At 33.8% G+C, this 15134-nt stretch overlaps 1 protein-coding gene across 1 annotated transcript; it reads right to left on the bottom strand.

Annotated features, from left to right (window-relative positions):
- Nucleotides 1-1303: 1303 nt before the first annotated feature.
- Nucleotides 1304-2221, bottom strand: Cavporv1r672 (vomeronasal 1 receptor cavPorV1R672). The gene is given in 1 exon segment (NM_001167450.1): nt 1304-2221. A coding segment is annotated over 1 exon segment (918 nt).
- Nucleotides 2222-15134: the final 12913 nt, after the last annotated feature.

The raw sequence follows: 15134 nt of genomic DNA, 5'->3' as shown, positions 1-15134 counted from the left end.
TCCTGTGTCCCTCTCTCAAGCTATGGTTCTCTGGGAAGGAGGGCTCATGTTGTTCCAATCAGTACTTTAACTCCTGCCACCTCTGTGGCCCTGAAAGTTGGTGTCCTTAGAGGCTGCAGTTAGCTGTTCTAGTGCATTACAAAAAAAGAAAAAAGGAAGGAAGGAAAGAAAGAAGGAAGGACAGAAAGAGGAAAGAAAAATTAAAAAATAAAATGAGATAACGAGAGTGAAAGAAAAAAGAGAAAGAAAGAAAAAAGAGAAAGAAGGAAGGAAGGAAGAAAGGAAGGGAAGAAAGGAGGGAGGGAGGGAGGAAAGCAGAAACAAATGGCTTACTAGGGAGGAACAAGTTCACTGGCTCCTGTGTGTGTTGGGGGAGTTTGCTGCTGGAGTGAAGTGCGCTCTCTTTGAAGGAAGGCAAAATTGGCAGGGCGTCTTGTATCTCAAGTCTATCCTGTGTGGCTTGAGTTAGACACAATACTTAAGTCTTTCTGTTTTTTGCATTCCTTTGTTTTCTTCTTTTAAACTTCCTAGTATGGCTCTCTTATTCTGCTCATGATCAGACAACTCACCAGCAGCTCTCTATACTAGATTGATATTTTATTAAATCCTATGTTTGTGTTTAGTTTGATCTAAGTTTCTTATTTAGATTGATTTTGGCAACAGGAATTATGCCTTTTGTTTATCCCAATTATCTGTGTTTTTATTTAAATTTCTCTGAGTAAATCTAACATGGCTTCTCTTTTTAGCCAGGTTGAGTCCTAACTTGGTTAAGTATTATTTTATAAAAACTTACTTATATTCTATACAAATCTTTTATATGTTACATACACAATAGTTTTTTAAGCCATATATTTCTTCAGGATTTATGTTCTCATTTTTCTAACATTAATTTTAATAAGTGTTGTGAAGCATCCCTGCTATAAAAGTAAAACTATACATGAAAGCATAGAATTTTAAAAATATCAAGATAGCCTTTCTTTTTTGTTTGTTTGTTTATTTTCTATGCAGTGTCTTCTACCTGCTTTTTCTTAGACCTGGTATTTCCTCATAAAAGCAATTTCATACACCCCATTCTTTAGAATTTGGTACTCAGAAAGACCTCCAATCTTTGTGAGTTTAGTTAGACATGGATGCTTTGTTTCTCCCAAGACTTACAATGTTATATAATGTATTATGTACGTGTGCCTCATATACAGCAAAGTAAATATGTAAACATTAAAATATAGATACATAATATTCAAAGAAAGGACAGTAATCTAAAGTACTTGCTGAAAGGAAATTACCCATCACTGAAAATTGACTTTTAGCATCTGAATTTTAACCACCTGATGATTCGTTTTTCAGTGCTTATTAGCACAAAAGGACAGATTGTGGCATAGCCATTGCCCACAAGTATCTGAATAAAATGCTTAATTGGATCATTTTTCCACAATACTCCAGAGGAAAAGAAGGATACACAGTCCAAAAAGTACATGATCATAAAGAACCCCATAAGCAGCAGAATGGTTCGCATGGCCCTTCCTTCTGGGGACACTTTTGGAGTAAAGCTGGTGCTGTGAAGATTTTGGAACTGCTTCTTATGCCTGCACAACAGGCTCACCATGTATCCACTTGACAGAGCCATCAGCCCTATAAAGGAGATATCCTGAATGTTCACCAATGAGAAAAATATGTACCTGAACAAATAATTAATGGGCCACTGAGAGCAGGATTCAGAGACAAACACAAGACTGTGTGAGGTCACGTTGGGTGTGGCACCAATGGAAACTAAGAAACGACCATTCAGGAGCATATTGAAGACCCATATGAAGATAAGGCAACATGGGTAGTGATGTATAGATTTATGTTTGAATTTTGCCAAGCAAGAGTTTCTGGGACTGAGAGTGATAGCCTGGATGATGCTCATGACACAAGTAGTGCAGATAGAAAGGCCCCTCATTAACCTATATACATAGATAACTGATTTACATGGGAAGTCACTCCCCCAGTCACGAACCCCAAAAGTGTCTGTAGCTATAAACCCCACAGTTACCAGCATTACCAGGTGAATTAGAGCCAACTGACCGATAGTCAGGTCAAGAGGTGTGGGCCTTTGCTTGAGGACAAATATGAGGATGTGGAACAGTAGCAGGACAGTGTTGGCTATGATTCCAATGGTGACTTCACAGAAAACTGTGTTTTCTATACGAGAAAAAATGGAAAATTTTCTCCTTGCTTTCATCTTCTTGGAATAAGAACATAAATTTCTGAGGAGAAAAGCCAAAAAAAAAAAATGTCACTGTCATCAATCACAACCAACAGTATGCTTTCATAATGGGGGGTCCTTCCCCATGCATCCTGTTGCCTCTTCAGAGCTAAAATCCACCTCGGATACCTGGAGGCACCATTGCTCTCTTTCTTCTAACCACCATTCCCAGTGGATTCTCGATTAGGAGGCTCACAGTACCTCTGTGAGAAAACTTTCCCAGATTTTGGACGGTATGCATTTATTTTTCCTTTCAAGTTTTAGCTTTAAAAATCACATGCATTCATTTTTGTATTTGCCATCATAGCTCTAAAAAGTATAGACAGTGCTATGTATGTAAAAAGAACTCTATATTTTCTGTTAAAGTTGGTAGAGAAGAATTTCTTATATTGAGAAATAAGATTTATACAAGCAGTTATTCTTCTTGGGAGATGCATACACAGTTATGTTATTTCAGTGACATTTTTATTCTGGTTTACTGGCAGTCCAAATATTTATAGAGAAAAAGTATTCTCATATGCTTGCATTTTGATTAATACGTTTCAACTTTGCAAAGCCAACAGGTGACACCAATTTAACCATATGAAATGACACTTAAAATGACTTGGAAAAAAACAATTAATACTTCTGAGCTGCAGTTTTCTGATCTACAAAATATGAATTACTATATTTAGAGACATAATGTGTATTGTATATTGTATAATTGTATATTGTATATTGTATAATGTATATTCATAATGTATATGAATTACTATATTTAGAGACATAATGTATTCAAATGTACTAGCCATGAAAGGAGCATGGTATAGGAATGAATACTGGTTATTATTATTATGTAGTTCTTTTACAGGCAACCTTAGTGAACTGATACAGTTTATAAAATTTCAACACAATTTTAGCCTAAAAGAGCAAGGTGAACTGAATACGAAAATACTACACTCTTAACAATATTGATTTATAAGACAGGTGAAATTAAAGTAGACTTTTGGAAACACCCAAGACATTTTATGTATTTTAGAAGTTGGTGTCATAAAAATCTAATCTAAATGATCAGATTGCAATTATCATTTTTATTAGGACCACAGATTCCAGATTTCTTTTTCATTCTATCACAGGCTGATGGAGTGAGAATGTTAAATATTTTCAATATTGCTAATTATTATTGTTTTAATGAAATGAACATCAAGCATTTCCACTTTTCCTCATGAGTACAAACTTTGACACCTTCTTTAAACAAACAAAAAACCAATCAAACAATCAAACAAACTGAATAAAGATTCTCAAATGTTTATATGTCAATTGTAAATTTTATACAGTGTAATTTGGTGATAACCAAATTTAAATAATCTCTGTATGTGATTCAGCTAATTTGTTTTAAGTCAAAGTTATGATATGAGGGCCTTAGTGTATAGCTACAATATGAGGGTCATAGCAGCACAGGCACAGATACATATTTATTCATATTTTCCATCACAGCATTAAGACTACACTTTCAGAGCTACTTAGAACACATGCTACTAAGTGACCGAGAGGAGTCTGAACTATTTAGGCACCATGAACTAAAATCACACTGAAAAATTCATAGGTAGGTGAGAGCTTGTTTTCAATAGGGTGAAAATTGGTTTTTAAAGTAGAAATGGCATAGTGAGAATTAAACAATTTTAGTCTTTTTTCCAAAGTATTGATAAAGGAACGTAAGGCAATTTTCCTCAGTCACACAATCAAAAAATGAAGGATTGCTCCTTTCGTACTCAGGACAAACATCAAAAAATACATATCTCACTTCCTAGTTTCTCTGATGCTTGCGGATTGCATTCTGACAGTTCTCAATTGTCTTCCTAGCATTTCATGTACTTAAGTGATAGACACCCATTTACTATATGTCTATTTCATACAAGTTACAAAGGAAGTCCTCGTAATATTTTAAAGAAATAAAATTAAACTAGCACATAGAAACATTTGATGATATGTACGATAAAATAATTAAAGTAAGGTTGAAATATAAATCAAAATTTGTCTTCTCATGTTCTTTCTGTAAAATTCAGACTTTAATTTTGTTTTTAAAAATAGGATCTAGGAAAACACCTTTAAAACTGGCCATGTAGCATGTATAAATCATCTTCAAATTGGACTATACTGAAACACACTGAAATATCTTTCTCCAGACAAATGTATTTATCTGTAGATGTCATACAGGAATATATATATATATATAGCTAAATCTGTACTAGAATTTTATTAGGAAATATATTATTGAGACCATGAACACTGAACACCAGCTAACAGAAAAGACCCAGCACCTCCCATCACCTGCCATGCCTCATCCAACTCACACCTGCCAGGCTCATTATAGTGAGGGAAACAGAGGGCACTACAGCAGCCCGTTCCATCTTCAGGGTGATCCAGGAGACACTCCCCAGATATAGCTGTTAAGAGTGGCAATGCTGTTACTCCTGTAACTTATGGACCAAATTCACTAGTGTGGACACCAATACTGTACTTGTATATGATTTAAACTAATAAGGAAAATAGGGCCTGTGAGCTGATACTCTCCTTGATCATGAGAGGAGGTTAGGTTTGTGGGAATGCTACATCTTGTGTCATAATTCAAGCTGGAAACCTATAAAGAGAAAGAGGGTAAAAGAGCATAAATAGGGAAAGTAATATCCTCATAAGTCAAACAGGTAGCCTCAGCTCATGGCACACCTTTTGTGAAGTAAACAGCCCCAGGAAAAGGAGTAAGAAAACACGAGTACCTGGATGACAGATATGTAATTTTTTAAAAATACTGTAAACATTACCTTTCTGTCAATTTAAGAGACGCTTATGTACACATCTGGGTGCTCATTTATTCCTAGGTATTAATAGCATTCATATGTTTATGTCTAGTTTCAGGAAAATCAAGAAAAAGTAGTTACTACTCCAAAGTAAAGAAACTTAAAAATCCCAGAGGCACCCTGTCCCCAACACAAACCTCTCAACCCACACAAATTCACATAACCATGGGTCAGGATCTCCATCAGCTCCACAGAAAAAGGATGTAAGTCTTGCATTCATGAGGAACTTGCTCAGATCCGTCTACCCATGTGTCTTTAAATTATATTAATGAAAAGGAGAATAATTAACATATATCTATTGCTGTAAATAAAAACTCAGTGAGAGTGCATCGAACACAAAACAAAATCCCAGGAACCAGGATGGATAAAAATATTTAGATTTTAATTTTTCCCAAATTGAAAGGGGCTCCAGCATATCAATCATCTTGCTTTGTAGCTCAGGCCAGCTCAGCATGTAGCCTTCAAACTCATAGTGATCCTGTTGTCTCAGCTTCCCAAGTGCTAGAATAATAGGCATGTGCCAACATGCCCCTCTAGAATTAATTTTAAAATGAAGAGAATTAGAGAAAATATGCATAAGGCATATTAATTTCCCTCAATAAATTCTGTGTATTATATTCTAAGACCTTTACTAGAAACACAGAAAATATCTTCATGTTAAAATCTTTTACTTTTTGTGTAATTGCAATCCAATTTTCATTTTTACCTGATATAAAATTTTCTAAGAAGTAGAAAACATTTTTAAATACTAACACCGTGAGTGTGAAGTTTGTGAAATCAACATTGGAATCCACAAGCTCTTTATGAGGAAATACATTTATTTGTAAGGAGTTTAAATTCTTTTTTAAAGCCAATATTTAAACAATGAATTTAACTGCATACTAAGAAAAAGTTTAAATAACCCAAAGTACAGAAGTCACTTTTCCAAAAATTTTTAATCAGTTTATACAGATGAGAAGAGAGAAACTGAGTCTGTCTAATAAAAACCCACTGTAATAGTTCATCTCTTTCACAAGGGTTGTTAATATAAATATAAAACTTCAAACTGAAACAAAAATATTTTCCTTGAGAAAAAAACAATTAAGTGATGACCCTTTAGTTTCCAACAGTGAATAAGTGCCTGAAATTAATTTAGTATTTCCTGTCAAAGAATATGCTAGTTTTACAAGTCGCTAAATTAAATGCTGGTGGCTACAAAATCTGAGTCTACAGAAACCATAATACAAATTGCACTGACCTCTTGTATCCTGCCTAGGACCTTGCTTGCCCACAGACTCTGCATCTGGGAACAAAAAGCCACTTGCCGAAGAAGACATGTGGGGATCCAGTGCTCCTGAGAAGACTCTCGCACAGCCTTAAGAAAAGTGACAAGATCCCTCTGGTGTGAACAAACTTATGGTCAAGTGTTTCTCTGTGGAACATTTGTGTCAGGAATCCATTGCTGGGATTGTACTTTACACTTTCCTGAATAACAGCTCTCTCGAGACAGCTTTTCTCTAACTTTTTTGTAAGTTGCTTTGACACATCTTCATGAGGGATTAGGAAGGGCACATCAAGTAGACATCACCATGTTCACTGCTTCTGATACAAAATGCAGATTAGGTCAAATCCATTGTGAATTAGAATATATCTATTGCAAACTTTCCTGGATGAGAAATTTCTGACACCTCTCAAGAGTTCTCAGTGGTTGCCAGGGACTGCACCCTGTGATGTATGATTGGTATACTCTTCTCTGGTCCATTTGACATAGAGCATTAGGTTTCTGTGTATTACTAATATGTAGTGTGCGTGTTCAATGTTTTTCAAATCTTAGCTTCGGTTTCAAGCTGTGAGTCAAAGTTCAATGTGAAATTTAATATAAATTTTAAAAAATGGAACAGTAGAATCACAAAGGAGGTTGTGAGTTCAGGTAATCACAGGCAGAGGAACATAAGTGAAGTTGAAGCAGAGCCAACATTGGACTCCATGATATAAAGAACCTAAATGTTCAACCGTCATACTTACCAGTGCAGCTAGAAGAGACTTATACTTTCTCAGCATTAAGAAATACAGTAGTCTATACTGAATTAAACATAGAACTATAAGACATGTAATGAAAATGAACACTGTATGTAGAGTCAAAGGAAAATACATTCTTTTAGCCAGATTAGCAGATATCCTTGGTACAAGAATTAGAAAGAAGTAGGTCAAAACAACTACTGTCAATATAAAAAAAGCTTAATGCAGATATAAAACATAAAACCATTATGGAACTATTTTTAAAAAAGATCTTCAAACAGATCAACAAATGTCAAAACTCAAGTAAAGAAAGCAAAGTATATTTTTAAATGAAATGACTCATGAAGGATATTAATGTCTATAATTAGAGCTATCAGAAGAAACAAAAATGAAGAATACATTCAGAGTAAAGAATGCACAAAGGTTTTCCAAGCCTTTTACAACACATCAACAAATAATCTAAATGAATCCTATGTAAGTCTCAACTTGTTACACTGAAATTAATGGAAAACTGTATAAAATATAATACAAGGGACAAAATCAAAATATTACAATACAAAATGATTAGCACACATCTTCCTGTAAGAAATATTGCAAATGAGAAAAAAATGCAATGACGTCTGAAATGATAAAATTTTTTATCTATAAATTCCTTTAGCAGTGAAAAGATCCTTGTAAAATAAGAGTAATAATGGTCATTTTGGATATGCAAAATCTAATTGCAATTTATGATAATTCCTTGGAGAAAATGTGTATAAAGGACTTTATTTGTATCGCATAAAAGCCATTTATGACAAACCCACCCTTTGCATTATATTAAATGTCAACAGAAAATGTATTATGGTCAACAGAATTATATTAAATTGGAAAAATAGAAAGAAAACCATCCTCTAAAATGAGGGCAAGACAAGGATGTCCACTACCACAATTTTGTTTATTATAGTACTCCAAAACTAGCCAATGAAGCAAGAGAATGAAATAAAATGAAGACAAATAGAAAAAAGAATTCAAACTATTGTTATTCTCAGATGATTTTATTCTTTACACAAAAGTTTCTCAAAAAGCACCAAAATGCTTCTATATTTAATAGCCAAATTCAGCAAGGTAGCAGGATATGAAATCACACAGAAATCAATAACATTCTTGCACAGCAATTATGAACCCAATGAATAATAGGAAAACAGTACCATTTACAATCACAAAAATTACAAAATTAAGAATTATCCTGACCAAGGAAGTAAAACATCTTTGTAATTTTAACTATAGTACTCTTAAATGAGATTTTAAAGAAAGCATCCCAAAAAATGGAAAATATTGCCCACTCCCAAGGTAGACAGGAAAAATAGGCTCAAAATGACCACATTACCAAAACTCATTCATCGACTTCATGCAATCTAATCAAAATATAACAGAATTCCTCACACAACTAGAAAACATAATTTTAAAATTCTATGGAAAAATAAGATCCCCATCTAAAAACTGTGAGTTTAAATAAACCTTTTTTCCTTTATTTGTGAGTGTCAGTAACAATAAAAAAGCAATGAAGACATTTTAATACCAAGAGTGGGATCATTTCTATGGGTCTTTTCTCAACAATTTTAGAAACTGATTCACAGGAAGAGTTTGGAAAGGTTTGGAGATTCAGAGGGGAGCAGCCATCCTAAGATGCCTTCAGCTGTACTTGATGGGAGATTCTGTTCAAAGTTCAGTGCTGATAGAATAAAACGCAGGCTAAAAACACTTCAATTGGGATCAAGGACTGTGCTGGCTGGTGGGGCTCAGACCACGTGTATTATTCTTGGGCATAAAGTTTGTCTGCATTTTGTTCTTTCCAAGAGTCTTTGTTTGAGACTGAGATTAAATGTACTGTACTAAATAATCTTGTGGGGAAAAAATTTCATGACACTCTAACAATGAGGCAGTAGCATGACTACTGTTGGGAGCTTTAGCCAGATCTGTGTTGAGAATCAGGAGGAAAGATTCCAGCAGAATAATTTTAAAAGTTCAGAGTTCACCACATAGGAAGTTCCAGTAAAGTTCCAGACTGGTAAGATGGAACGATGGAGGGTTTGGTTGCTAAGAAACAAGCAATAGGAAAGATGGTCTGAGGACATCACAAGAGCCAGCATGTGGCTACTTATTGAAGCCTCAAACCTGAAAATGCAAAAGACTTTTACCCACCACGTGATGAGTGAAACTGTTCACACAGAGGACTGCAAGGAGTCATGCCCAGAGCACACCATGCAAACAGGACACATTTTTGGTGAGAGGGTCATACCTCAAGGCTTTGAGCAGGCAATTGTCTGGCCCGCAGGAGGAAACTTCACTATGCAAAACCAAAAAATGATGGCCATATAGAGGGAGCTGTGTGGGACCTCTCAGTTAAACTTGTAACAATTGTGTACAGGTTTTTATTATTATTTCTATTGTTATCTTGGTTGTCATAATTATTGTTTTTATTATTTTGCTGGATTTGAGGCATACTAAATTTTTTTTCTAATCTCTGGGTTTTTTTATTAGTTTTATTTGTCTTTCTTTCTTTTGGTTCTGCTACTTTGGTTATGCATTGGTTCATCCTTGCAATCTAAGTTTCAATATTTTGTTCTGTGACCTGTTCCAACTTTTAGAGTTTCTTCTCTGCTACCTTTTGACTCTCTTCCCTTCTAATTATTTTATTTCCTCTTCTTTATTCTGTCTCCATCTTGCCTTTACTTTCCTTCCATTAATCCAACAACATAAATATAACAGAAACCTTTATAAAATAATTAGAGAATAAGAATTAACTGGTAGAATAAAGGAAAATGTCAAATTTAAAGGCACGTGTGAGAGATACTAAACAAAGTTGGGCTTTATGAATCCAAACAAAATTATTGACAAATATATTAATAGGTACAAAGTACTGAACAACCCTTCTCAATCTACACACTTCAGTCTATCTGCATACCTGCTTCTGCTTATGTAAACACTTTCTCAAGTCCCCTCAACTTCACCTTTTGGTCTAAATATTTAAAAATTCAATAGAGTTTGATTTCTTGTATTTTTTTTTACCTATTGTTACTTACTTGACCCACCTCTCTTCACATTGACATACCCCTTTTCTTTATGCCTTTATCTTCCCCTAGGCCCAACATAAATTTCTCAGATGAACCACATAAAACAATAGTCTATAGTTAATAAAACAGTATTGACAATAGGATGAAATTATCAAAACAAGTGGTGTTATTTATTTGTTTATACCAAATATTGAACTCATGACCTCATGCTTGCCAGACTGCTACTTATACCACTGGGCTAAATTCCCAGTTTTTTTTTTCTTTGTTTATAATTCACATATGCTTCAATCTGCTGATGCTATTATAACCAGAAGAAATTCTCCTCCTACACTACACACTCCCCCAGGCCACTTAAGTGAAGTATACTGAAATGAATATCAAAACTCTGGACAAACGCAGCTAAGGACCTCATTGAATAATAGAACCTAATTAAAGAGACCATCATGTCAACAACAGACACACTTTGCTGTTTTTAATATTAGCCCTTTGTTTCCACAAAAAAGCATTAAAAACTAACCCAACAAAATGCCTCTAGATGTTCTCAACTCTCCCAAGTTCAAACTAAGAAGCTAAAGTGGGGAGAAAAATAAACACCAGTCAACAGAGTTGTAAGAAATTATTTTAAAAAAGATAGGGAGAACTTTCCAAAGAATGTAAATTAAAAGGTAATTAAATTATCATACAAAGTAACCAATGTTGTTATGGGAGTAGGTTGGTAATTGTGCATGTATGTAAGGCACCACAGAAAAGTAGATACTAACTAAAATGATTTCTATAATAGACACAAAAACAACCAACAAATCCAAACAGGAACAAATAAGTCAACAAAATACCTCCAAAATCTCCCTACATCCTCAAAACTGATCCATTAGGGATAGAAAGAGAGGAAACCAAAAGCTATGAACCCATATTATGCAAAATTATATTAGTAAAGACTACAATAAAGCTCAATAATGCATTTAGCAAGCTCACAAAACCTGTAGTAATGCCTTAGTTCATGAATGATTCTGTTCACAAATAATTTGTATTGCAAACAGAAGCATTTTGAAAACTTTTGCTTCTATTTGTGAACTACTATAGCTGGCAAAGATATTTCTCCATTTTATAAATGTCTTTACACTCTGTTGCTCTTTTCTATTGATGCATGAAAGCTCTTTAAACTGATATGATCAAGGTTTGATGAGTGATCAACTGATATGTTCAAACTGATATGATCATTTCTCATTACTACTTCATCTGCAACCAGGACTCTGTTTAGTAAGTCCTGGTTAGGCCTGTGATTAAAATATATATCTGCATAAATTATAACCAGTAGGCTAAGTGTTTCCATTTGCACATATGCCATATGTGGAACAGAACTAGTGATACTGGTGATAGTGGTGCTAATGGAATAGAAAAACTTTCAGTTTTCACCATTTAAAATGATATTGGCAGAAGGTTCATCATAAATGGCTTTTACCAGATTAAGGTAAGGTCCATATATACATATTTTCTTCAGTGTTTTATTTTTAAATTGGTGCTGGATTTTATTAAGGTCTTTTAAGAATGTATCAAAATAATCATGTAGAATTTATCTTCTCTTTTTATGATATTTGCATTAATCAATGTGTGTGTGTGTGTGTGTGTGTGTGTGTGTGTGTGTGTGTGTTGAAACACTCTTGCATCCCTGGGATGAAGCTTACTTGATCATGATGTGTGGGTGATCCTTTTGATGATTCAATGCATTCTGTTCCACTAGGTGAGGATATTTGGATTCATTAAAGAGTTTGTGGTCTATTTAGTTCACTTTTTGGTTTGGATACTTGCCTGGTTTTTGGATCAGAGTAATGATAGTTAACAGGAATGACTTTGGAAGCACTAATTCCCTATAAATTTTATTGAAAAACTTGAGCACTGCTATTGTTAAAAGTTTCCAAGGGTTTTGAGGAATTGACCAGTGATCCTATCTGGTCCTGGGATGATGATGATGATGATGATGATGATGATGATGATGATTGATCCAATTTCATTTCCTTTTGTTGGATTTTTCAGGAGTCGTAAATTGTTTACTTTCAATTTTGGCAATGCCTAAATGTCTGGGAACCTATCCATTTTTCTAATCACTCCTGTTTACAGGCATACACCGTGGTTGTGAAGTAGTTGTAATCAATATTTAAAAGTGTTCATTATTATCTCACCTTTTTCACTTTGAATTGTATTGATTTGAGTTTTTATCACTCTTTTTTGGTTAGATTAGCTATTTCTGTGATTTGCCCCTTTTTGTTTCTAATTGCATTGGTTTGGGTTTTTTCTCTATTTTCTGTTTGATAATATTAAACATTCTGGATTCAGATAAGTTTAATGTGTATGAAAATCAGCTAAGAAAATCAATGTTTTTATTAATCTAAAAATCAATTTCATTACTTGATGTACTTTTATTTTTGAGATTAATTTTACAGCCTAATTTTCAGTTTCACAAAATATGTTGTGATTTAGTTCATGGTGGAATTTTGAAACAATTGCTACTTTGGATATATTGTGTCAGTTTCAAGAAAAGTTACATCTGTCTCTTAATTTATTTAATTAATTTTATTGGAACATCGTATTTCTGATGATTTCTGCTTAGATTTCTTGCACATATTCATTACTTGCATTCCTTGCTATGTTTGGTGCTTGTAAAAAAAATTAAAAGTTGTTTTTCCAACCTGGTAGTAGAATATAAAAATACGACTGATTAAACAATGCCTACAGCCATGTGTCATCCTTCATTGGTTCCAGCAGTTGTTTTCAAGACACCCTGGAGTGCTCTAAATGAAGTAACATTACCTGCAAGTAAAGTTAGCTCAGCTATTTCTTTAAAATCTTCATTTCTTTTTGCGTAAATATAGACATGTGGATTAAAGAAACAAAATAGATTCAGCAGAAACTGGCCTAGGAAAATTCAGCTGTTCGAGCTTTGACAAAGGGGCCAAAACCATACAATAACAGACTCTTTAATAAAGGTGCTAGACAAATTGACACATGTAGATAAACGTTTTTCTTTGCTATTTCATAACATCTCAAGTTTAACTGTATTGGTTTCCTTTATTTTCAGACCACTTTTTTTCCTAATTTTTAAATTTTTAAATTATTTAGAAAAAGAGATCCTAGCAATTCACTGACTGTGGGAAGAGAGAACCAGGCTTCACCAGGAGGTGATCCCTGCCTGGAAACCAGCATCATGGGCATGTCACTGCAAGAGTGTGGGCATGAGACCCAAGCTTCTCTCTGTGAGTCTGCCTAGACTGTGGGCTGTGGTGGGAGAGAAGGCCTCACCAGAAAGTGATTCCCACCTGGAAACCATAGCATTTTCATTGTTTTGTAGCAGTGGGTTTGATTTTCTTCTGTTTTGTTTGATTACGTAAAATCTGATGGCATGAGCATACATTAAAAAGATAGCACGACATACTATGGTAGCCATTTTGCATTTACCCTCTTGCTTGAAGTCCTTTATTTTATTCATTGTTTTGCCTTTATTGTTTTTATTCTATTCTGTTGTGTTCTGTTTTTACGATGTCCGAAGATACCTGCAGCTATTTTGAGGAAAACAAAAGACAGTATGGTAACTATTCTTGATTTTGTAGTGTTTTGAAGTCCTGTTATCACTTTTACTGGTTTATTTGGATTGGTTTTATTCTATTTTATTTTCCCAGGTTTTATCCTTTTTAAAGAAAGAATTAAAAATTTAAAACCAAAAAAAGAGAAACAAAAAACAAGAGACATACAAACAGCAAGTACAAGGACAACAAACATCTAAAATTATTATAATTTATGCTTTCAAAACAGAATGATAGGAATTTAACAATGATTGTATTATTGCATATTGTTATCTTCTAAAGAATTGCTTAGCTTACAAGATGTAGACATGCAAATTGATCTAATCATATGAATGTTAACTGTTCTTTTCCAAGAACTGAATTAATACTATAATCATCTTAGTTCTTTTATGCATTTATGAACAAATTTATATCTTTTTCCTCTCCCCTTCCTTTTCTCTTTTCCATTATGCTAGTTATTTTTTACCTTTGAGCAGTTTCTTACCTTTTCACAACTTCTATTGTTGATTTTGTATCTTATTTACTCATTAAGATTGTGACACTAGGAGGCAATACAGTCAGACCACTTTCCTTGATGAAACCTCTTGTCCTTTTACTGCCCTTCATATGTGTAGTGTTTACTTTGACATAGCATGTATGGTCATAAAAGCATTATACATAATTTTGAATTTAAATTGTTGAAGGTTCATTTTGTGTCCCAGAATTAGTCTGTCTTGGTGTCTCTTGTACAAAGAAAGTATACATTGATGTTTTGGTGTGTGCAATTCCATCAGTATAAAGTCTATAATAATGTTCTTAAAATACTTTTTACTTTACTGATATTTTTCTTGCTCTTTTTATTAAAAAATAAGGTAGAAAAATATCGAGTTTCAAAAACTTAATGCTAAGAAATCACTAGTTGATAAATTACATATTGTCATCTTAGAAATAGTTTGTTCAAGTCACAAAATTAAAGCATAGAAAGTGGACATTCAAACAATGAGAGTAAAAACCATTTAGTTCAATGATCCAACAAATTCTTAGTAATATTGTTATCTATTTTACACACTTAAACATATATGCAGTTATATCCTTTAGAGCACTTTCATTGCCCTTCTTTTTTACAAAGATTTTACACATTTTGGAACTCATTACTCCTACAATTTTTCTTAATTTTTACCTCAGAGAGACAATGTGATATTTATGATTCATATTTATTTGACTTTTGAGGATAGTTTCCAGTTGCCTCCATTTACCTATAAAGGCTTCAAGATCATCCTTTTTAGAGCTGAATAATGTTTCATTGTATAAAAATATCACCTTTTTCATCCACTCTGTGGTTGATGGGCATCTCAGTTGTTTGCAGGATTTCACTATTACAAATTTTGCTGCTGTAAACATGGGTGCACATACATCACTGTGACATCACCTTTTTTTTGGGGGGGGG

This window comes from Cavia porcellus, unplaced genomic scaffold, assembly GCF_034190915.1.
Source record: "Cavia porcellus strain 051 isolate PalLab524CR breed Dunkin Hartley unplaced genomic scaffold, mCavPor4.1 scaffold_27, whole genome shotgun sequence".
NCBI lineage: Eukaryota > Metazoa > Chordata > Mammalia > Rodentia > Caviidae > Cavia > Cavia porcellus.
Note: the sequence above shows the minus strand (reverse complement) of the source record. Positions and strands in the feature narration are given on the sequence as shown.